This window comes from Sorex fumeus, unplaced genomic scaffold (assembly GCF_029834395.1).
Source record: "Sorex fumeus unplaced genomic scaffold, SorFum_2.1 ptg000030l, whole genome shotgun sequence".
NCBI lineage: Eukaryota > Metazoa > Chordata > Mammalia > Eulipotyphla > Soricidae > Sorex > Sorex fumeus.
Window position 1 is genome coordinate 1,298,972 of NW_026606087.1, and position 26,131 is coordinate 1,325,102.

A 26,131-nucleotide genomic window follows, 5' to 3' on the forward strand; every position below is an offset into this window, starting at 1 on the left:
TTTCACAAGAACTAAATCTATTTCTTCTCACCGATCATGCATGTTTTACTCAAGCATTGAGTCATTAGCATGTTTATAATGGTTCTAATTTAGCACAACATTTTCTGAATTTTATCCTTGAGTCATTTACAAATTGTTCATATTGAATAAACAAAGGAAACAGATTGCATTTTATACTTAGTAATTTATCTGAAAGAAGAGGGGAGGGTTAATTGTTTTAAAGTTTTGGTCTGTTTGGGGAAGTAAGCCTGCTTTTTCATTGCTAGGCATAAATGCCATTTCTCATTTTTTTTGGGGGGGGGATGGGGGCATGGAGGAGTAAAATGAAAAATTAGGACGAGATTGGCCACTCCCAGAGGGGAGTGTGGAGCAAAAGGGGAGCTGGCACGAGATTATCCAAAACAGTTGGTGCATTCCTTAATGATCAAGTGCTTGAGAAGTCCAGCTCTTCCTGGCAGAGCATCTGTGTTGATGTTTATATCATTGCCCTGCTGTAAGGGAAAGGCATGCTTTCTCTTGCTGCTGGCTAAAAATAGGATGGAATATAGCATTGTATGTGATATTTTGAGATAACAAAAACATTTAGGAGGTTAAAGGTTTGACTTTTGGATGAAAAAGATCAATGATATAACTTGTGGTCCTTTCAGACAATTCTATGTAGAGTTTGTTAGTGATTTGAACCCTTGGTTAAACAAATTATTCTAGGTTCATTTGATGCAGACTGAAAAACCCACTCTGCTGTCTCTTTGCTGTCAGTTTCCCAGCATAAAGAGAAGGCCTGGAAACAGCCTCTATTTATACCCTCTTGTTCGTTTTTGGAAGATCAGTTATTTCATTGGAGAGAGGGAGAGAGAGAGAGAGAGAGAAGGAGAGCACAAGCTGACGCCAGGCAGTGTGCTTTGTATGTTATAGTGACTTCAAAATAAAACTGGCACATTTTAGTGTCTAATTATTTTTAGTGAGCTTGGAGGGTTTTAATTAAAATTTAAGAGTGCTCTTCAAGCTCTCCAAGCTCCAATTTTATCCCACTGTATTGTGGAGCACTTGTCACTGTGGAAAAATGTACAGTAACTGGCATGTGTATCCCTGTTTCCCAATGGAAAATGTGGCATGGTTGATCAGTGAGGATGCAAATATACATGGTCAAAATTTGTTATATATCAAGGTCAAGGGCACTTTTGATAAGTTATCATTGTTCTTGAATGCATAAAAATATATTGCATTTGAATTTTATGATCCCTATGGTAAAAAATAAAAGGAATTGATTTTTTTTGTTTTTGTTAAAAGACTTACGAAACAATATGAATTCTACATATATGGCTTGCAGTGAATTGTTTTTCTTCATTAAAATATTTCGAAGATATTTTCTAAGTAATGTTTTTCATGTTTCAACACTTCTAACTTCATCACTTTGAGCTTAAAAGGAATAATACTAAGTATTTATTAAAGATAAATTCTTTCAAGTACAACAATAACGATGCTTTCTATTTTCCTTTTCTTCTTACCCATGTTCTAGTTTTGGTAAAGATTCCTTTCTCTCTTTGATCCAAAATAGTGTGTGGTATGTATGTGCATGTGTGTGTGTGTGTGTGTGTGTGTGTGTGTGAGAGAGAGAGAGAGAAAGAGAGAGAAAGAGAGAGAAAGAGAGAGTTAATTCTGTGGCAGCTTTCTATAACTTAGTGCAACTTAAATTTTTTCCCTAAACTGCCATGATATGAACTAGGAAATGTCAGCTCATGCATCATTTAAAATTTCTCTTGGTCTGTGTTATAATTAGCAGGCAAAAAAATCAGTATCAAATGGTAATAAAACATTCTGTACTGACCTGACCTAAGATCTAGATATTTACAAAGAAGAAACATTGCTTTGCAATCAATTATGAAGGATATCTGTAAAAATTATTTCTGAATTGTATTTTGTATCTTAGAAAATGTTTTTTAAAAGATAAAAACAAATTATCAAATGAAAAGGAAAAAACCTTTCAAATAGGAATTAATTTGTAGTTTACCAAGAGTTTTTCTATCTTTGATTAAAATATAAGTGAGAACTGAACTTCAGATTTTGATTTTTTATAGTCACATTTTAATCATGCATACACAGAAATTAGGCAAGATATAGATATAATAAAATCTTGCATTTCATTGAATATGTATTGGCTTATACACAGTAATTCTTTAATTATTTCAAAGTAAAAGGTATTAATCTTGCCATTTATATACTGGAGTTAAATAGTTATTTTAATATATATATAATTATGACATATTTATGCCATAATGTTTCTTAAATGAAATTTTCTGAGGTATTTAAGTCCTATTTTCTTCATCTGAAGACACCTCAATCAAAATACTAGCATCTTAATCAGAAAGTTTAGATAATAAAATATGCTATATTTTTCATTGTTTTAGTCTATGATACCACTTATTCAATATTAGTTGCTTTGAAGTCAATTATGTGAAACCTATTTATCTATAAAATAATTCAGGAACATTTGGGTGTTGTTCAGTGGTTCCACCCTTCCACTCCCCAATGTGATCTATGTGTTTGTTGAATTAAAATCATTCTGCACAATGGAAAATAAAACTGCATATTCTCACTCTTTATGTGTACATGATGTACATTAACTGAACTTATTTTGATTTCTTCAGGCTTTGCATATGTGCATGATCAGAACAGGACAAAGTCTAATCTGATTATTTGCCTGTGTAAAGCTTGTTACTATTACAGTTGAAGGATACAATAGAGGAGGATGACTGTTTCCTTTTCTTTTTTACCCTCAGCTTGGTATCGTTTTGAGTAGGAAATTGGAAGCTATGAATTTTCATTTCTGGCTTTATCTTTTATGTATTTTCTCATTTAAAGTCATTGACCTTTCAGTACCATCACTGAAAGTAGTGACCTCAGCCTTTGTAGTCCGTCCTTGTTAACAATTTTCATCTTCAAGTCTTTACTCCCTCCCTTTGCTTGCTTTACTACATTATAGCATGGGGAATATTTTGTACTAATTGTTGTATGCTGTTAGAGGTTAGGCAGTAAGTAACATAAGGAGGCAAAAAAACTGAGGTTTTCAAGACTTCCTCATAGTTTTGGGTCTTCCTGGAGTCTCCTAGAATGAGATTAAGCATAGATAAAGTTTCATGTGGTGACTTTTATTGTTCTGTAGATAATGGCAACTTTTTTTTTTATTAAATGTTTTCAGAGGCTATAAATGTAAGACATGCAAATGCTGCTATAGATTTTTCCCTTAGTTTATTCTAATGAAGTGGCAGTCCAAATAGTTACATTAACTCAGCATTATGGCGAGGATCATGTTTCTAATAGGGATGTGAAATTCTTTGATCATTAAATTAATGTTTTATGTAAAATGGTATTTACATAGTTTGATTTATATTATAGAGTATGATCTTGCTGTTCATAGAGTTCTATTTTTCTCCCATGAAGTTTTAACATTTTTTGGAGTTCTTTTCTGAAAGATCTCAGGTCTATTTATAGAAATGACAGACATTTTATTTTCTTTTACATTTAATGTATTTCATCCTAGTTTATGAATTTGCTTTGTATTTGTCAACATTTATTAGTAGATGGAGCTTTTTGTCTTTGACCATAATAGTATATGCTTCAATTCAAATTTTAACCAGAAAAGTTATACTTTCGGATTTTAATCAGCAATTATCAGTTCTGTAACATTTTATAACATATATCAAGACTAAAAATTAAAAACGTAACAGAACTGTGTCAGAAGGGAAGTTGAAGACACTTTATTGATTATTTTTTTTATTATTAGTGAAACACCATGAGGTACAGTTATAGATTTACAAATTTTTGTGCTTGGGTTTCAGTTATACAATGATCAAGTACCCATCCCTCCACCAGTGCCCATCCTCCACCACCATGGGTCCCAGCATCCCTCCCACCCCCCATCTCCTTCATCCCACCCTGCCTCTGTGGCAGGGCATTCCCCCTTGTTCTCTCTCTCTTCTTTGGGTCCTGTGTTTATTGATCATTCTTACCATGATTTGATACTATTTCAGTCTCAGAAATTTAAACCTGAAGTGAGAAAGATTATCTCTGATAGAACTTGCTTTGAAGATTTGTATCTTAATTTTAGCATTTTCTTTTTTATGACTTTGGCAGATATAAAAATATATGTGTTGAAAATGAAAATATACATGTCATTTATGCATTTAAAATAAAAGTAGCAGAGGCTAATTTTATAATTAAATATAAATGGAAATATAAAAGGTAATATTGGAAGGTCACCTAGAACCCAAGTTTTTATTACAATAGTAGATTATTTGTTGAAACCTAAGAAAGCAGTTAATCGGAGGGAAGAAAGATGAAAGAAAGGAACAGAGGAAAGAAGAAAGGAAGAAAGGGAGGAAGGAAGAGAGGAAGAAAGGGAGGAAGGAAGGAGGGAGGGAAGGGAGGGAGGGAGGGAGGGGTGGGGGAGGGAGGAAGGAAGAAGAAAAGAGAGAATAAAGGAAGGTAAGGAAGGAGAGGAGAAAAAAAAGAGAGAAGAAAAGATGGGAGGAAAGTAAGTGAAAGGCAAGGTGTTTCATCTAACAGAATCAAGCTGTAATTTTAGCTTCTGTGATAGCTAGTTGGTATGATTGTTCTTCACCAGCCATTCCAGGCCACACTGATCTGGATTCCATCCATTCCTTGTTTGATTGATCATCATTTGAACAAATGTTAATTGTTTTCACCAATGCTCTTTTACCATGTGATGATCTTCCGTCTCGTACTGAAAGCCCACTATCTTTTTCTACTGCTTATCTAACTTCTAAAACCTTTTAGATCCATCTTGACCTTACTGTCATTCTGAAATGTTCAAGGAGAATTTAGAGGTTGAGAAAAAAATGAAAAGGAAAAAAATTAGAGAGATAGCAGTAATATGGGAGAGAGTACAGGTATTTGGAATTAAAGTAACTATTTTAAATATAGTTTTAAGAAGAAGTTATCAAAATTTTGACACTTGGAATGTTAAAGTTTAATGGGAGTATACTTCGCACTAAGGATTTAGTATTTAAATATGCATTCCCCTTTGGAAGCATGGCCTATTTGTTAAGATTTGAAGTGTACAAGATACAAGTAAATAGTTGTAAGCCGTAGCTGCGGCTACAAATTTTCCTGAACAGAGAGGAAAATAGCTCGAGAAAAAATGGTTTAATTATTTGAAAATTCTAAATTTTTGAATTTTTAGTAAACATGATTCACTTTAGAACATATGGATTTGTTTCTTATAATCTAGTATCGTAGTTTGAAATTTCAAAAGAAAGCAAATGTGTTCAAAAAAGATTTTTATGTGAAAAAAAATGTGCAACTGTTTTTATACGAAGGAAAGTGTTGATTACCGGGGATAGAAAACATCTTGACTTTATTTTCTGTCCATTTTTTTTTATCTAGGAACTTGTAAATGTCACTTTATGTTTATTTTTTATTGACAGAGTGGTTATAAGCTGATTTGATTTTGTCTTCCTTGAATATTTGTCATTTTTTCCTAAATAATTTTTTGAATATTCTTCCTTGAACATGAATTTGGCTTGTATTTAAAAAATTATAACCTGAATTAAAAGTAATAATATCTAAACAAAACTCAATTCCTTTTCTACCCTTTTAGCTGAAGAAATGATAGATCCGATAGAATATTGGTAGACTTATATTTATAATTCTATGATTATTGTTAATATAATATTACTAGAATTATAGTTATAATACTAAGATGAGATTATTGAGCACTATGTTTTCCTTCTGTAGTTTACTTTTCAAGTGAAACAAACTCTGTTGTATAATATAGATGGATGTAATTGTCTATATCTTGGAATTAAAACTGTAACATCAACAAATTTTTGTTCAATTTTGAATGAGAGAATTTCTCCATAAATTGACCTTCTGGATTTGAAGTATTTTAATATTTGCAAATATATTTTATAAATATTTTAATATTTACTTTTAAATTTTAACAGATTCCTCCTGCATGGAAAAACTACTTTCAAAAGATTGGAAGGAAAAAATGGAAAGACTGAATACCAGTGAACTTCTTGGAGAAATTAAAGGTACAACAGTATATAAAGTATGAAAAATATTAATGTAGACATCTTATTTTTAAAACATATTTTGGGTATTGTATATGCCGATATTAAATTCTCATCTTTTCTATTTTTAATATTCAAGAGGGTAAATGTACAGTATAACACTGAATATTTATTCTTTCTTAAATATACAAACTGAATGTGGTTTATGCAAAGACAAGCTTTTGCCAGTGTGAATAACGGGGTCTTGGTTTCTCTTAGTAGTAATGTTGAAGTTAATAATATTATATTATGATTCAGCATAATTTTATGATCTTGGTTATCTTTCCCTCTTGATGCTTTAAATTTATAATTATGAATTTAAAGTGCAAAATCTTATTGGTTTGAATCAAATTCATCAATCTCAATGGCATTTGGGATTCTTTAACTTCCTGGATTCTGTGATATATAAAGTTTTATTTGCTGTCCTCAGTTTTATGGGCATAAGAGATAAGAAGACAAATTTTTTTACTAAATTTATCATTTTTCTTTAGTCTGCGTGAAATAATTTTTTATTATATCCTAATATCTTGCTACCATAAATAATTTAAAAAATTACAAATAATATGCTATTATAATTTTAATGAGATAAAATTAAAGTAGCATTCAAATAGTTTTACTAAACTGCTACAAAAACTATATTTTCAGTATTGGTGAAATTCAGAGCACTTATTAACCACCTTCATTAGTTACAATAATTCATAAATTTTAAAATGATTTAAATATAAGTGGGAATGTAGCTCAGTGGTAGAATTTGAGCAAGTACAGCAAAAAAAAAAAATAGACAAAAGGTATTATTGAAGTGAGCTAAATTTTATTCTTTTGGGAATACATAATATATATATAGTATTTGTCATCAAAACTTTTTTATATTGAATCTCAAGCAATGTGTATTTTAATAGCTTTTAGTTTTGCTTTACGACAAAATTTGCAATATTTACTTTTAAAATATAGAAAAACAGACAAAAGAAATAAAGATGAACTAAAATAGAATTAAAGCCTTTTGATTTTAATATCTCCTAGTATATGTTAAATGTACTAAATTTGAGCTTTTTATTTGAGTTTTTACATAAACTAGTTTTATTGTTTGTTATGATAAAGGATAACGTTTTATTAATATTTTTCAGTTATTAGTGGTAATTTTTAGGATGTAGTTCTAAAATGTGAAACTCCTGAGTCATAACATGTGCTGCTGGGATTGAACCCAGGCCTCGCACACATGGGGCTGTGCACTGCCTCTGAGACATATCCATGGCCCAGGACTGTGATCTTCTTGAAGTCTTTTGATTACTATCACCACCCTTCCTAGTAAGTGTTAGGACATTACGTGCTCTCGCCAGGTGTATCTGCAAGTGTTCTTTTATCCTCAACAACTAATATTTTGAACTATCTTGCCAATTTGATAAAAGAAAAATGTATTTTTGCTGATTTAATTTTAATTGGATTCTTTTTAGAATCGGAGTCTTGGTAGATTTTATTTTAAAAATATCTCCTTATGTCAGTTGCCTATTTGTGTTGCTTGTCTGTTTTCTTTTAAAAATATCTAGTTCTTTTTTTTTTTTTTTTTGGTGGTAGGTGGGTGGAAGGGCACACCTACCAATGATCAGTGCTTACTCCTAGCTCTGCTCTCAGGGTTCACTACTTGCAGGGCTTGGTGGGGCATACGGGGTTCTGGGATTGAACTTGCACTCTCTTACTTGTTTACTCAATCCAGACCTAGTGCTCCTTAGCTTAAAAAAATCTATAATTTATTTGTGGCCTTTATCTGTTGTATATGATGTATTTTGTTGTATTGTTTTTCCTCTTTTGGGGAAGTTAGGTGGGGGTGCCAGGGATTGAAGTCAGGGCCTTATATATGTGTGTGTATGTGCGTGTGTGTGTGTGTGTGTGTGTGTGTGTGTGTAATATGTGTGTATATATGTCCACATATATACACTTATGTGTGTGTGTATGTGTGTCTACTCTTGAGTTACACCTACTAGGTCCTTCTTTTGTTTTTATTTTTTTCAAGTCTTTCCATCTATTTAAAATTGTTTTCTGTTGAGGATTTGTTTAGAAAGTCCTCTCTGACTCTTAAGATTAGGTTATCTCCTGATATACTTTCTGTCAATTTTTAAAAATTATATTTTCATCCATTAAAGCATTTAATTTCAACTAACAATATAACTTAATTATTCTCAAGCTGTTAGCAAAGTATCTTTATCAGTTATTAATTATCTATCATATTTTCTGACTTATAATAACATCTTTTACTGCTTCTAATTGTACATTAAGAATTATTTCTCTGTTCTTGGTTCTATTCCATTGATCTTTTTATATAAACTTTAATGAGTACAGTGCTATATTAATCCCTATCTATATTAATTTCTAACTTATCATATCTTTGGAGACTATTACATGATCACATTAATAATTTTTCTTTAAGCTACTTTTATACTTCTCTTATTATGAGACTTGACCTCTTTGCCTGCATACCTGGGAGTACTGCTAAGATTGTTTCCTGGTCCTCCAGTACTGCTTAAAGGAGGCCCTTTCCACAGAAGAATATATTTTAAATTTAATAATGAGTACTTTGGCCCTACACTTATTTGTAGAAATGACTGTGTCCCTCATGCACAAGAATTTTTAGAATTTCCAGTCATCTTCTAAATAGCCACCATTTGTATAATTGTAACTGACTCATGCTTAGTATCATTTGTAATTTGAAAAATTTTTAATTGAATTGAATTTTAGGCACATGGCTTACGAAACCATAATTAGTAGGGCCTCCTGCATGAAACAATCTCACACCACACCCTGTACCAACATGTCTGCTTCCCTTCACCAGCGTCCCAGTCCTTGCCCTGTCTCCCAGGGTAAGCTTCCTACTGAAGGCCAGTTCTTGGTTTCTGTTGCCTCTGTCATTCGTTATCCCCCTATTTCTTTCTACCCTGCATATGATAGAAATCATTCTGTGTCTCTCCCTCTCCTTCTAGTTTTCCTCGGTGTGATACTTTTCAGATCTTCCCACATAGCAGCAAAGTGTATAATTTAATTTTTTTCTTAAAGCTGTGTAGTACTTCATTGTGTACATGTACTGTAATTTCTTTACCTAGTCATCTTTCTTGGACACTTGAGTTGTTTTTAAGCTATTTTGAATAATACTGCAATGGACATAGGAGTGCAAATGTCTTTTCTGAATAGTTCGTGGACTCTTGTGATAGAGGCCAATAATTGGAAATTTTACATCTTAACAATATGAGTAAAGAAGAAAAATATCATCTATATTGGTACTATTGAAAAATTCTAAGTAGTGGATTTGGCTTTAGAAGGTTAATAAAAAGGTGGGTAGTAAGATAAAATGCAGTATTGTAAACAAAATTTTAGTTCACTGAGTTTAATATTGCCACAAATTAAGAAACTATAGTAATTTACTCTATATTTTACCTAAAATAACAGTGCCTTCAAATAAGTCTTATTATTCAAATGAAGTACACCATTATTAATGAAATGCTTTTATGGGATTTGAAATATTGCCAAAATTTTAGAAAAATTGAATCACAGATTTTCAATGAATCTATGTTAGAGCTTAGTCTAACATTAAGAGAAAAATTTACCCCTAACCTCCCATCATTTTTCCATTGATACATTCCTTTTCAATAATATTTTTAATTGAGCATCAATGTACATTAAATGGTGTAAATTTATTTTTTTATTATTATTATTATTATTTTTGCTTTTTGGGTCATACCCGGCGATGCACAGGAGTTACTCCTGGTTCATGCACTCAGGAATTACTCCTGGCGGTGCTCGGGGGACCATATGGGATGCTGGGAATCGAACCCGGGTCGGCTGCTTGCAAGGCAAACGCCCTACCCGCTGTACTATCGCTCCAGCCCCAAATGGTGTAAATTTAATGCTAGTAATTTCAAATCAGTGCTTAATCCAGATTAACATAATTATATCATGATATATCATGATTGCGGAATGACTTCATTATTAAATTGTAAATGAAATGTGGCATAAAATGGCTAGAACTCTGTTTTGGTTGTTTAGCATATACAGTATTGTGTTTTAACTGGGATACTGTATTTCCAATATTCCAGTTGTTATATTAGAATTTATCAAAAGTGGCTAAAAAGGCAAAGATTCTTGAATATGTATTATTCATAATAAAGACCCTTGAAGATTTTGCTAATATATTTTAAGAGGTTCAAGTATTTTTTGAATAATAGAGGAGGTATTAGGAGTTAAGGGAACAGTGAAATTGTGCTATCAACACACAAAGATACCTAGGAACAATTATGGACCATCTGAAAGTGATACAATTGGTATGTATTCAGAGTCTCTTGAGTAGAGGGGTTCACACTGTTTATTGAGGGGCTAGAGCAACAGCTCAAAGAGCTGGGCTGCATGTGTTGCCTTTGGAAGACCCAGGTTTTCATTATGGCATTTCATGGTCACCCAAATGCTGCTGGAAATGACCCCCAAGCAATGACCCTGTAATAACTCCCAAGCACTACAAGAGATGGCCCCAAATTAAAACTCTGTGCTGAATAGATAAAATCAGTGAAAGTTTGTCTGTGGACATTTTACTTTTTGAATTGGGGATAGGTAACTGGACCATCCAGTAGAGCTTTGGGGCTTTTCCTGATTCTGTGTTCAGGACCATATCCTGGTGCTGCCACTTGGGTACCATAAGAGTTGCTGGGTACTCAAAATGGGCCAGTCAAACTGTCACCTTATTTTCTGACTATCTCTTCGGCCCTATCTGTGGAAAATTTTAAAGAGATATAGAAATATGAGATTTCTGCTCTGATGTTATGTTAATCTTCAGGGTCTCTAAGTTTTTTTTAAATTAATGATAGGGTTGGACTAGAGCAATAGCACAGCAGGTAGGGCGTTTGCCTTGCACGCGGCCGACCCAGGTTCGATTCCTCCGCCCCTCTCAGAGAGACCAGCAAGCTACCGAGAGTATCTCACCCGCACGGCAAAGCCTGGCAAGCTACCTGTGATGTATTTGATATGCCAAATATAGTAACAAGTCTCACAATGTTACTGGGCCCTCTCTAGCAAATTGATGAATAACGGGAGGACAGTAACAGTGACAGTGAATGTTAGGGTTTACTATGTATATTTTTATGTTTGTATCTATGTTTGTATGTATTTAAATTTTAGTGAAGCAAGGCAGTTTCTACTTAAACTTAGAAAGATGTGAGGAGAAAGAGGAAAACTACATGTTTAAGAGAGGACACAGGCTACTCCAGAGTGGAAAAAGCAAAGAGACATAAATTAAAAGCAAGCAAGTGAAAACACGAGCTGCATGAGCAATATATATATATATATATATGTATATATGTACACATATATATATTTAAATTTTATAAGAATCTTCAGAATCTTATGATGTTCAGAATATTATGCTTCCTGCCAATGAATATTGTAAATGCTTTTCTAGGATGCTTTATTGTGGACAAAGAAAACAATGCAGTAAAACATCTGAATTATTTTATATGATTCTTAAAGCAACACAGAAAAAATATACTGACTTTAACATATGATTAAAATAAATCTGAGAAAGGGAATTATTGGAAAAAGTTGTGCAAACCTTCTCAAATACAATATGAAGAAACTTAAACTTCTCAGTCATTAAATTCTGCAGTGGAGACAAGGAAGATAAGACTCAGATTGTTCCTCCTACAACATACAACCAAACAAAATAGTTCCACTTCTACCTTTATTTTATGTGAGTCTGTATACCAAAGCTAGAGAACATGGGTCGTATTGTTTCTCTAAGACTGGTGACCTGGAACTGTGGGTGAGGTGCTTGCCTTACTTGCAGCTAGCAACATAAGGTTCCCTGAGTCCTGCCAAGAATGACCTCTGAGCACAGAGCCGGGAATAAACCCTGAGTACTGCTAAGCCTAACCCAAAATCAAGACAAAAAAGTATCGTTTCTCTCTGTAATAGTATTGCTCCCATGTGAGAGAGGGGCAAAATAATATAGAGGAAGAGTACAAAGTAAGACAGAAGTGGTGGTAGGGCTCTTATCCTTGTGTGTGTTTGAATTGTATCAAAGGAGCGAGGTTGGAAGGTTATTTGTAGTCATGGAATATTTATAAATGAAATGGTGCCATACTAGCGAATTGGGATTCCTCTTCTGTGTCTGTGGATGGGTCTAACTTTCTGTGGTTTATGTTAAGAAAATCTTAGTCAGCCTCCCCCTCTTCCACACATACCCCTCTATGCTGTGGCTGGCATCTCCTCCTTGGTGTGAAGGAGCCTCCCTGGGCAGAGTGCCAGAGAAGCAGTAATGTTGGTTGTTTAAGTTAGCACAAACTGTGCTCGTGTTTGTCAAACACACAGATGATAAGAGAGACAAAAAATAATTATGTGACATGAACCAAATAAGGAAAATAGTATTTTCCTGTTTGGGTTATTGATAATTAATCAGTGCAGTGAAGATAATTAATCATTTCAATATTTACATTGAGGGATTAAGGTAGATATGCTTATAGGTATACTCTTCTGTAGGGTGAAAAAAATTACAGTTTCTTTGGGGAAAAGAGTGATTAAACAAATGCTTTCAAATAACAGATTCTCCAAATTATTCCCAGTGCTTCCAAAGCCACTGTCAAAACACATTTTTTCTTATAGCTATTCAACTAATATGTCTGAGAGGTTTGTTTTAGAATCTGCATGCTACTGCAATTCTGTACTACAAAAGACTTTAGGTATTCCTCCCTGTTCATTAGTGTAGTGACCGTGAAAAGTAAAATGAGGAACTATATAGCATCAAACAGTAACTGTGATTTCACTATAATATTGCTACCATGTGCCACCTGTTAGAATCTGGTTTTATTTTTAGTTGTGATACAGACATTGTTTAAAGGAGAACATAAGAACACAAAAGTTGCATTTATTTTCAGTGTAAAGTTGATCTCTAAAGATCAAACAGTGTTGCTTAGTCTTGAAGTAAGTTAAGCAATGCTGTTCTCATTAGAGTGTCAGAATGGATCTAACAGCATACCCATAGTACTAGTATTCTGGGCTGGAGCGATAGCACAGCTGTAGGGCGTTTGCCTTGCACGCAGCCAACATGGCCAACCCGCGTTCGATTCCTCCGCCCCTCTCGAGAGCCCGGCAAGCTACCGAGAGTATCTCGCCCGCACGGCAGAGCCTGGCAAGCTCCCCGTGACGTATTCGATATGCCAAACACAGTAACAACAAAGTCTCCAATGGAGACGTTACTGGGCCCGCTCGAGCAAGTTACTATGTGAATGTCATTTCTCTCTCCTAATTTGTTCACCTCCATAGTAAGAACTTAAATACAATAAGTGATCAGTTTCCTACCCTAGCTACAGGATACTCAGTCTTAGGACTGATGATTCATGGTGTCTGGTGTTTTCATTGTAAGCAATCAGAACTTGCACGCTTTTCCTAGACTGACCATACATGTTACATTTTCCTTTATAAATGAGTTCTTCTTGACTTTCCATTTACAAATTTACAGCAATTTATTCAGCTGAAGGAAACTTAAAAAATCTGGAAATGTTTAGAAGTGAATAATCTGTCACTTTTCCACTTCAGTACAATCAGCAAAGTTCGTGTACCTACTGATGCTTGCTGTTGAGTTAGAGAAGGCTGAAATAGTAATCTCAGTGTTTAGATTTCATGCATTGCTAAACAATTAATTGTTTATTGCAATAAAATATGTCATATCATCCTGTAGATTTTTATGGGACTGAGGGCACAAGTATTATTTTCACACTTGACTTCTTTTGTTACTATATTTGTGAAATTGGTTATTGTAAACTTCAAAATAATATCTCGAATCACAGAATATCAAAAAAGTAAGTTTGAAGGAGCTATACATATTATGTAGTCCAGCTTCTTATTTTATAGAGAGAGCCCCAATATTCAGAGTAGAAAAATTACAGCTGTAAATCATATAGTATATTACTGCTTGGAAACTTAATATTCCCACCCAGATTTTTTTATGCTCATTTTCCTAATATTTTAGTCATTTTGTAATCAATCGTGTGTAATTATTGCAGAAACCATGAACCTTTAACAATAAAAGCACATCCCAATTGTTTTATAACTATTTATTATAAAATGACAACACCTGTAGTTTTTCAATCATACCATTTTCCATGAATATATAGACATTTCAAATCTCTTCTTTGTATTCTCTATTATAAACATCTTTTACTTCTTTTGAAGTCTGTGCAGTATACTAGAAGCAATTAAAACCTCCCCTACTTGGAATTGTAGATACAAGGTCTTCTTAATTAAAATTTAAACAAAACCTACTGGCAAAAATTACTACTATGTGATTAAGGTCTAAAGTATTATGATACATCAGAATCATTGTTAAGTGTTAGAACTAATAGAAATTGATATGTTGGGGAAAAGATTGGTTAGATATAATTAGTGAAATAAATGTTTATATAAAAGAAAATACTGAAGTTATAACAAGGTCTTGTTATAAATATAGCATTGGCTAAAGTTGTTCTTTGCTACTGGTACACTGACTGCATAATAACATTTTACTTGCATTGAATAAGAACCTCTAACTACTGCTTCAGAGTTTCTTATCATTAAAACTTGAAAGTTATACCTGGTTTAAAATAGAAAAATTAGAAAAATTAGAAAAATTCACTTGTATGTAAAAAGTCACAAATCATGAAATGGTTTTTTATAATTCCTCTTGGAATTATTTTCAATTCCTTTTTTAAAGGAAAATTTTAGTAATATATACAGCCTAGAGTGGGAAAAGAGGCAAAACTTGTTAGAAGTAAAAAAAGATCCAAAGTATTCTTACACAATTATGATTACATTAAATATGTATTAGTTTATTTGGTGACATATCGACATAAAAGAGAATACATTTTGATATAATTCAAAACAAGACATTACATTTTTTCTTCCTGATTGCTATGATGAAAATAAACATTATAACCAGCATGAAGAAGAAAAACTATTACTAATTGCAGCTTAGATTTTAAGTAAAATGAAGGTCATTAGAAATTTCCTGGAAACCATTCAGATTGCCTACCAGGAAGTGGTAGCTAACAGGACATCTAATCCTCCTGTGTTAAATTAGTGAAAACAGACTGGAGTTTTAATGACTTGTGTTAGATTTAGTCTGATGCTTACCTTACTCTATCAAGGTAGCTAATATTCTTTGCAAATCATTTTTGTTTGAATATTATTGTGCAAAACTAGAACTGAAAATAATCCTTAACATCTCTCCATCCAGCCATCCAGCCATCTATCCATCCATCCATCCATCCATCCAGCCAGCCAGCCAGTCAGCCAGCTAGCCAGCCAGTCAGCCAGTCTTATTTCCATCTCTCCACATGCAGCTATAGTTTGGAGTCTAATTTATAATGAAATAAGAGAACATAGAATAGAAACAAAGCAGTAGGAATTGGAAGTGAAACATGATTCGATAAACTGAAAGAAATTTCTCCTAGAACATGGACTGCTGATTTTATGATACTTTGGGTTGTGAATTTAGTCTTATTTTTAATAGCATCCTCTTATCTCAATAAAGAGAAAAGCAAAGCTGAATGAATGTTAAGTAAGAATACTTTTCAGAACATAAACTTAAGTCTGACTTAACTCTGCATTATAGTGGGAGAAATGGGTAATTGATTTAGAGATTTTTAGCATTACTTTTTCATTTAACCTGAATTATTAGTCAACTTAATGAGAATGACATCTCTGGAACTATTAAGAGTGACAGAGTAAAACTAAAGAGAGTATGTATATATGCTCCAATTGGTGTAGAAAAAATTTTGTATACACAGAAAATTGCTGAAGGTTCTTTTTATAATCAAAGTAACATTGCATTACGGCATTATAGAAGTGTCAGGTGTGAATCATTAAAAATCAACACATGCATATATTAAATTCACTGCTAAAAGTCCAATTCAAAGAAGTATATTTAATAAACTATTAACATATTGACTCTGTAGTGGGAAATGAAGACTTTGGGGCAGGGACTGATTTTTAGTTGTTGTACCTTATAGCTTGCATTCTAGATATTTTTAACCACTTGTATCCACTGATTTTTTTTAAAAAATGCTAGTTTTTTCCCCAGAGAGATAGTATAGTGTGAATGGCATTTAATTTGCATGTGACCAACCTGGGTTTGATTCCCCAGCATCCTATATTGTCCCCAGAACTCCACAAAAGAGATGCTTGAGCTCAGAGGCAGAAATAAGCTCTGACGTCAAAAAAAGAAAAACCAAAAGTAGTCTTTTTCCCTTTTTCTGTTTTATTTTTGTTTGCTTTTGAAGCAAGACTGGTAGAGCTCAAGGCTGGCTTTGTGCTCAGGGATAATTCGTGGCAAACTCTAGGATCATACGGAGTGCCAGAGATTGATATCAGGCTGGCTTCTTGTGACGCAAATGCAAGACATGTGTCCTTCCTGATGTCCTTCCTGGTGTCTCTTGCCCCCTACTAAAAGATTACTTTTAGAAAGAGTGAAGTAAGTCTTCAATAATATGAAAAAACAAATAAATAAATAAAATGGGGCTGAAGTGATAGTACATTGATTAGTGCATTTGCCTTTCACACAGTCAACCAGGGTTGGATCCGGGACATCCCAAATAGTCTCCCAAGCACCAATTGGAGTAATTCCTGAGTGCAGAGCCAAGGGTAACCCCTGAACATCACTGGGTGTGACCCCCAAAACCAAGAATTTTAAAAATAATCAGATAAATACATCAGGTTCCCTATTGAACAAGGGGAAAATAAATGATATTAATTACCTAGCTTCTGAATTTTATTGGTAGGATTAGGGAGAAACTATAACATTTGGTGTGGAATGGTGTAGGGCATAGATGAATACTATTGGTAGACAACAATAATTAACAGTTTAGTTCTTGAAGTTACTAGTATTAATTGACAGAATGGGGCTGGAGCGATAGCACAGCAGGTAGGGCATTTACCTTGCAAGCAGCCAACATGGCCGACCGGAGTTTGATTCTTCCGCCCCTCTCGGAGAGCCCAGCAAGCTAGCGAGAGTACCTCACTTGCGCGGGCAAGCTACCCATGACATATTTGACATGCTGAACACATTAACAATTGTCACAATGGAGACGTTACTGGGCCCGCTAGAGCAAATTGATGAACAACGGGAGGACAGTGACGGTGACAATTGACAGAATAGCAACAGAATGACTATAGTTTGCACACATTCTTTTGATATTAGAATTCTTGAAATATATTGGGGACTCTAAAACTACTTGTCTATTTGACTTGTGTTCACTAGTAATTTTTTATTTAGAAATTAAGCATGAGAGAATTTAAACATATCAGTAATTTCAAATTTCTTTTATGCCCATTAACATTTTTATGAAAAATAATTTAGTGAGAAAAGTGATATTTGTTTTGATTATTTTCTCTTTGGTCCACACCTGGTAGTGCTTGGAACTTGGGGTTCTTCCCAGAAGTGCAAAAGGACTCTGTGCTACCACTGCAAGGGACCAAATTCTGTTGTCCTGCATGCCAAGTACATATCCCAGACCCATTGAGCTATCTCGCTCTGAGTTTTGTGAACTATACCTGGACTCTCTAAGGCCAAAAGCTTAAAGTAAACTTGATCATAATTATCTTCAGAAGAAATCAATTTGCCAATAATAACTACAAAGATAATAACTAGAGAGTTCAAAGATACTATGAAGAACCTAAGTTAAATTGCTAGTTTGAAGAAGTTAGCTGCTTTCTTCCCTGGAACCAAAATATTAGTGTAATAAACATGAGTTATAGAGTTTGTCAGACACAGGCTTGAATCATATTCTAAATTGAGAAATGTATTCATCCTATTTTACTTTTAAGTTTCTAACCTATGAAGCCAAAAACTAGATTGAGTTTAGGATTATCATCAATGATTGCAAGGTGACTGGAAAAAAATAGGTGTTCAAGAAATAGTAGTTTCTGCGTAGAACTAGCAAACAATATTTAGATATAGGTCACTTATGGACTTATGGAGCGATAGCACAGCGGTAGGGCGTTTGCCTTGCACGCAGCCAACATGGCCGACCCAAGTTCGATTCCTCCGCCCCTTTCTGAGAGCCCGGCAAGCTACCGAGAGTATCTCGCCCGCACGGCAGAGCCTGGCAAGCTCCTCGTGATGTATTCGATATGCCAAACACAGTAACAACAAAGTCTCCAACGGAGATGTTACTGGGCCCGCTCGAGCAAATCGATGATCAACGGGAGGGCCTTTACTTTACTTTTATGGACTTAACACCATTCACTAACAAAACATAATTTTACGTGGAATTTATTAGACATATATGTGATTAAGAGAAAGTCCTAACAGTTCGTGAAAGGAGTACTAACATATTTGTTAAATTTTTGGTATAGTTTATGTAATTGGGCTGGAGCGATAGTACAGCGGGTAGGGCATTTGCCTTGCATGCAGCCAACCTGGCCGCCCCAGTTTCAATTCCTCTGCCCCTCTTGGAGAGACCTACAAGCTACCAAGAGTATCTCACCCGCACGACAAAGCCTGGCAAGCTATCCGTGACGTATTCAATATGCCAAACACATTGCAACAAGTGTCACAATGGAGACTTACTGGGCCTGCTCGAGCAAATCGATGAAAAATGGGAGGACAGTGACAGTGATAGTTTTTGTAATCAATATTTTCTCAATAAAAATAGCATTTAGTTGATTGATTATCAACTAATACTTTTCAGGAAAATTAAGTCTCATGAGACTAGCCTAGTCAGTTTGATTTCCATCTTCTTTTTAGTTAACATTATATAAATGTATATATAACTATATATATATATATATAAACATGTACAACTGATTCTAAACATTTATGTAACTGTGATTTTGGGGTATGACTTTATGCCTCTTCAAAATATATGTCATTACACCACAATCATCACCAAAGTATTCTCCATCACAGTTCATTGGTCTCCATGCTGCCTTCAGTTCTCATACTTAAGTCCCTCATTCCCCATTCTTCTTCTGACAATCTCAGGTCTGCCCAGTCATTGGGCTTGTTTGTTATTGGTTTTGTCTGTACCCTGGTTTTGTTCTTTTATACCCATTTGTGAGAAAAAAACATCCAGTATTTGTCTTTGTCCTTATTTCATTTGTTCATGACTCTCTCCAGTTTCATGCTATTGTAAAAGGCAACATTTCTTTTATAGTTGAATATTTCTTCTGTATATATACCACATTCAAAAATTCATTTATCTGTTGTTAAACATGGGTTATTTTGGTATCTTTGCCATTGCATACAGTGCCGCAGTGAACATAGATGTTCATTTGTCTTTTCAGATGACTGTGGTTTTTGGTTTGAGTGTGTGTGTGTGTGTGTGTGTGTGTGTGTGTGTGTGTGTGTGTTTGATAGAATCCCAAGAATAGAATTGCTGGATCATATATTCAATCTATCTCATTATTACAGATAATTTGGATATTATATGACCCCCAAACATATATAGTATCATTAAATCATCTTTTAAGCCAAATAATCTTACCTCAATCTTTGAAACTTTTCATATAATTTTGGTTCTGGTATTTTATTATTATACTTGCTAAAACAGAGGGGTCTTGCTATAAAATGTAATTTTCACATATAACTTTTGTAGGGGCTGGAGCAATAGCACAGAGAATAGGGTGTTTGCCTTGCACGCAGCCATCCCGGGTTTGATTCCTTCGCCCCTCTCAGAGAACATGACAAGCTACCGAGAGTGTCTCTCCCACACGGTGAAGCCTGGCAAACTCCTCTTGATGTATTAGATATGCCAATTTGCTGTGAGGCGTTACTGGTGCCTGCTTGAGCAAATTGATGAACAACAGGAGGACAGTGCTACTGCTACTGCTAGTGCTAGTGTGATAGATTTTAGTTTAAGTCATATCCATTTATTATTTTATAATTAATCATATACTTTGGTTAACATGTATAATAATTGTACAATATAATATATAATAACAAAAAACAAACAAACACTGTCCTATTGTTCATTGATTTTGCTCAAGCGGGCCCAGTAACGTCTCCATTCTTTTGAGACTTCTTGTTACTGTGTTTGGCATATCAAATATGTCACGGGTAGCTTGCCAGGCTTTGTCGTGTGGGCAAGATACTCTCGGTAGCTTACCGGGCTCTCTGAGAGGGGTGTAGGAATCAAACCCGGCTGGGCTGGCTGCACGCAAGTCAAACACCCTACCACTGTGCTGTCAAGCTCCCCATGATATATTCAATATGCCAAACACAATAACAACAAGTCTCATGATGGAGACGTTACTGGGCCCACTCGAGCAAATTGATGAACAATGGGAGGACCGTGACCGTTTCCTATAATAACATGTATAATGATTTTATACACTGTCACTATCACTGTCCTCCTGTTGTTCATCAATTTGCTTGAGCGGGCCCAGTAACATTGTGAGACTTGTTGTTACTGTGTTTGGCATATCGAATACTTCACTGGTAGCTTGCCAGGCTTTGCCAGGTGGGTGAGATACTCTTGGTAGCTTGCCGGCTCTCCAAGAGGGGTGGAGGAATTGAAGGTGGAGGATTTTATACAATAGCATAAAATTATTTTTATACATTACTTTCATTGGCACTATTTCACATTAGTGTTTTTATTTGGATAAATATGTGTATATTGCCTTGAGCGATAACACAGTGGGTAAGGTGTTTGCCTTTCATGTGGCCGACCTGGGTTCAATTCTTCTGTCCCTCTCAGAGAGTCCGGCTAGCTACTGAGAGTATCCTGCCTGCACAACAGAGCCTGGCAAGCTCCCCGTGGTGTATTCAATATGCCAAAAACACTAACAACAAGTCTCACAATGGAGATGTTACTGGTACTCGCTCTAGCAAATCAATGAAAAACAGGAGGACAGTGCTATAGTGCTACATATGTATAGATTAAAATATATACAATTCTGATAATAGTTATATACTCTTATTATTAGAAGAAAGATTCTTGGGATAGTAATTGCTCTCAGTTCTGTGTATGGGCCCAGTAATGCTATGTGCTGCCTAGCAGCTGTAGGTGTCAGGATGTGCCTTCACTGTTTTCTTACCTCAAGTCAGCTTTTGACTAAATTCTCATAGGATACATATGTCACATCCAGAACTGCCCCTTAGTACTAGACCTCCAATGTGTTTATTATTTAGGTCATTTGTCTGAATTTTAAAAATTGTTAGGCTAACCACTTAATAAACTTGTGTATTTTCATCCAAATGGTGTTCTTATGAATAAGAACTTTGAAATAGGCATAAATTGTGCATTATTCACTACATTTTAAAATGTGTTGCTACAGTTGGTAATTGCTTCTGAGTGCATATTTAATGCACTGAAGAAATTTGATGCAATTATTCTGTTTATTTGTGATTCTCCCTCAATCCAAATATCTACATTAAACTATTGGAAAAGAAAACTACAGAGAATTTAGGTCATTTAAAAAATGCACACATTTTATGAACTCTCCTTTAAACTTGTTTCACATTAGTCAAAATAAAATTAGAATGGATCCAACCATTGTAAAGGATAGGGTTCAAAAGTTTAGGTAATTTAAATAGAATTAATTTTTAAATATAACTTTAAAGAGACTAGACCAATTATTAAAGCTACAGTCTTACAAAAGTCAATGAGAGAAATTTTTAACTGAGTTCAAGATTTAGATTTTTTTAGCTTTAGATAAATTATTTTCTCTCATTTCTTTTCAGTTCTTAGGAGTTGATTACACCCAGAAATGGATGGAATAGAGGCAAGTTGGTAGCTCTTAGAAAGTCTGTAAAAATGGTATAAACCATGGAAGAAAGGTCTGAATCTGCCTCTTCTATGAGTGCCCACCATTTTTAAAACTGAGAGAATTTGGGTACTGAAAAAGATCTCTAAAGCTAAAAGGGTCTGAAAATACAAAGAGTGCAAGAGGGGTACAGCTTTTGTAGACCCACTTTTTATTTTCTCCTTTGATCATAAGCTAGTACGATAAGTGGATGTTTCACAGAAATAGTTCAATATTGTAAAATGGCTTGGTCAAGAAATAGAACATGACAGTAAAGCACAAATATTAAATGGTAAGAAGAAGCACTATATCTATTTTGTTCAAGTTAGTATGCAACTCTTTATTATATATGTCTTAATAGTGTTCTTAAACCTCTCTCCAGGAGGATGGAGTGGATGAGACTTAAAATCAGATCTATTCCATAAGTTTAAAAAGGTGCTTCTTCATATTATAATAATGAGAGCCCTATGGTCTTATGCTTAAAGGAAAGAGTTACAATCCTGTTAACATTTGTTTAACTAGGCTTCCATCACAACAGGTGCACAATTATTTTTATGAGTAAAATATTATCAGTCTTCAAAATTAGCCGGGGCAAAATGCAAGTTGTCTGATTAAATAATCAGAGTTGATACTTAAAATACATTTGATTTCCCCAGGAATTTTAAAATGCAAAGTCCCAGTCTCTTATTCTGATATGTTAAAGGGAGTTACAAGAATGATAATTGTTTGTAGTATGTAAGAAGTAGTTTGTAATAGTTTGCTGTATGTATGCCGTATAGCCAATTGACATTGTAAATCATGCACCTAGTTTTCTATGTTCCACACAGTCAATTGACATTGGAAATCAAGTAACTAAAATGTAACTAATTATTGCATATATTTTAAGATCTTAATCTAGTTATATGTAGTATTATGCTTCATAAGAAGTCAGTAAAAAAGTGTCCCTTTTCTTTGGAAGGTTACTTAAAATTCTGTTAGAAGTCACGTTTGTTTAGCAAGTTGAAATCCAGTGTTTTCTTATTTAAATTTAAGTTTCATAGGGTAAAAGTGTAAAACTATAAATGTCAGGTCATTAAATTTATTAATCAAATATATAGCTAAGGCACGGAATGTCTTAGGGACTTTGTATAAACATCCACACGTGGTGATAAAATCAAACTAAACAAAGGACAGTTTGGCATACATGTGTGTGTGCGCGCATGGGCGCACCTCCCCCGCCCCCACACACCCTTGAACCGTATAGAAGTATTCTCTCAAAGGCACCTTCACCATGGCTTAGCAATGCTACAAAAGTACAGATGTCAGAAACCAATTACAGACAGGTAACTGTGTGTTTTCATATCCAAATCTATTTGTCAATCAGGAGAGTGCAATGAATCAAGAGAGGGATCTCAAATATAAACCGCAGAGGAAGGCAGAGCATCTGGAATGGGTCCAAGCCACAAGAATTAGGGCAGGGATAGAGTTGGAATCAAAACCATCCATGTGTACATGCCTCCCGTCTTTGACCAACTTTCAAATAGACTCAGAAGTAGTGATTATTGGAGAAAACTGAATCTTCTCTACGGAAGGCTGTCTGTTAGAAGATTTGTTAGAAATGTGGTTACTTACAGGAGAGTGATTTGAAAGACATCTAACAGATCTTTACAAATGATTTCTCTGAAATTAGTTCATAATGACCACCTTAAATTAAACTTTAAAAGTTTTAAAAGAAAATCCCAAAGTATGTACATATACCCCAAATACACTTACGTGAGTACAAAATATATGGTTTACAGATTTACCAATACATGAATGCCTATATATGATTGTATTAGCAATGAGTACATTTTGCTACTTGAAATTTATCTCTGTTAATTTTTAGCTTATTGGAATATTTTGTTTCATCTGGGCTCAAGGATACATTTTAACTCAAGTTAGTAAAACTGTTTCTACTGTTTAAATATGCAAACTTTTGTGCTCTGGTTGCAAGATTTCAAGAGACAGAGAAGTATACAAAGAGCGTTTTACATAATTCTATATGTCTAGAAGTTTTTCCATGCTGAAATGCAGGGAAACCTACAGAGACCCTAAAGTTTAAGTTGGTAACATCAAGGGAGCATAAATAGAAGTTTATTAAGAAAGCTAAAGAAAATGAAATGAACACGACTATTCTGTGGTTTTGCTTAAACACAGGCTTTCACATCCATTGAGAGTCCTGGATTTTTTGCTAACTGGTTACTGAAAGGAGCTCTTTTATTTTTCCAACCATAGTTTAATGCCAATAGGCATTTGCCTCAAAGTATGATGGCTGTTTTCTATCCTTTATTATGACTATGTATTTCTCAGCTACAGTTACCATGGTTCAAGGTTACCTTCCCACATGGATACAAAAAGTGTTTTTACTGGAGTACTTGTCCTTCATCTTTTTCTATGTTCTATTTAGTTTTGTTACTGGCATGGAAGAAGAGGCTCATGACTACCTGTTTGGTGCTCTCAGTGCAGGGGTCATCTTTTAAATATTTTAAATATTTACAAAGGCTCATCTGAGATGGGATCAGAATTAATACCACCCCCCCAAAAAACCCCCAAATGAATAAGAAGTGATGAAAGAGATGAAAGAAAATGCTAGAGGAGATATTTATGATTCTTTTTGTTTCCAGGCTAAGAAAGAGTTCACTTAAGATTGCAAGAAGGGTTCCAAGGAGATTTTCAGTATTGCATTTTAAAAAACAAACCAAAAAAATTAAAAACAAAACAAAACAAAAAAAACACTAGAGGTAGGACCAGGAAAAAAAAAATTCCCCTTCTACCTCTCATGATGACTGATTCTTATTGTGGTTGACCCTGGAAAAACTTTACTAGAACGATAATCTCAGAATCAGGAAGGATTCTTTAGAATTCATCTCACCCATTTTTAGGCTTTCAAGAAGGAATGCATTTGTAGAATTTCACTCAATCCACAAATCTTTTTTGAATGCTGATTATTTACCCATCATTGTATTAAGCAATATTGTATTTTTTTCTACCAGTTAGACATGAGAAATTCCTGTTCTTAACCTACACAGAAGCAAGAGACAAAGGTGCTGAGAAAAGCAAGGACTAACATTTATTGGACAAATATTGTGTGTAATAGTGGCTTTTACTTTTTTTTAAAACCTCACTTTATCCCCAAACCACTGCCTTGCAGTTTCATCATTGTCATCCTTTTCTGGAACAGAGAGCCAGATGCTCAGGTAAAAGTAGTTTTTTTCAAGATACCAAGATAATAACGACCAATTCAGGATATTAATCAAGGACTATACGGTGCTCTATTTTAGACATTTGCCACGAAGACATCCTAGTATGTATTCTGTGACTCATTATTTAAATACAGATTTTTTATGCTATCACAAATATCCAATACTATTCACTGAGCTAAATAAATAGAAAGCGAAAATGAAAATCAGACAAGCAGTAAATAAGTTATTCTCCAAATAAGAGCATGCTGTGTACATTTCCTGTGGTGGGAGGGGGAAATTTGGGCCACCCCGGTGTTTCTACTCCTGATTCAACTCAGGGATCACTCCTGGCAGAACTCAGAACCATACGTGGTGGCAGGGATTGAACACCATGCAAGGCAGGCATCCTACCCACTGTATTATCACTCCTGCCCTCTACGTCATATTCTTTTTTTTTTCTTTTTGGGTCACACCCAGCGATGCACAGGAGTTACTCCTGGTTCATGTACTCAGGAATTACTCCTGGCGGTGTTCATGGGACCATATGGGATGCTGGGAATTGAACCTAGTTTGGCTGTGTGCAAGGCAAACGTCCTACCCGCTGTGCTATTGCTCCAGCCCCTCTATGTCATATTCTTAACTATTGCTTGCTGTCTACTGTTTTTTTTTGAGATTTGTGGAGTCATTTTAACTTTTTAATACCTAGTGTTCTTTTGAAGTTCTGCTGTTGTGTGTTTCCCCTTTTCTATTAATTCATATTTTTCAATTTTGAGAAAAAGTAATTGTTAAATTTTATATCAAGTAATATTCCTATAGCTTTAGTGTAAATTAGATCTTCAATTCAAGGATGAATCATCATTTGCTATTGAAATATTGACAAAATGCCTGAATGTGTCATGAGAATAATAGTAGATTATAATCTTTTAAAACTGTAGATATTTGAAATTTGTATTATATGGAATTTACATTAATACACAATAAATACTTTGTTTCTATCATGATAGGATATTAATAAATAATTGTTTTCTCTTTTTTATAGTGACCCTTTACTACTATGCCTATAGTCATAGCTCAGTCTTTCATTTTATATTAATTTTTCTAATATATATG

The 26,131-nt window shown here is 34.4% G+C and overlaps 1 protein-coding gene across 7 annotated transcripts in view; it reads left to right on the plus strand.

The window, feature by feature from the left end:
• SOX6 (SRY-box transcription factor 6) overlaps positions 1–26,131 on the plus strand; it is a 662,237-nt gene that overhangs the window by 396,534 nt on the left and 239,572 nt on the right. For all 7 annotated transcript variants that reach the window (XM_056115917.1, XM_056115921.1, XM_056115920.1 and 4 more), the window contains one exon: positions 5,964–6,053. In XM_056115917.1, coding sequence (XP_055971892.1) covers positions 5,964–6,053 — 90 coding nt within the window. The remainder of the gene's footprint in view (positions 1–5,963; positions 6,054–26,131) is intronic.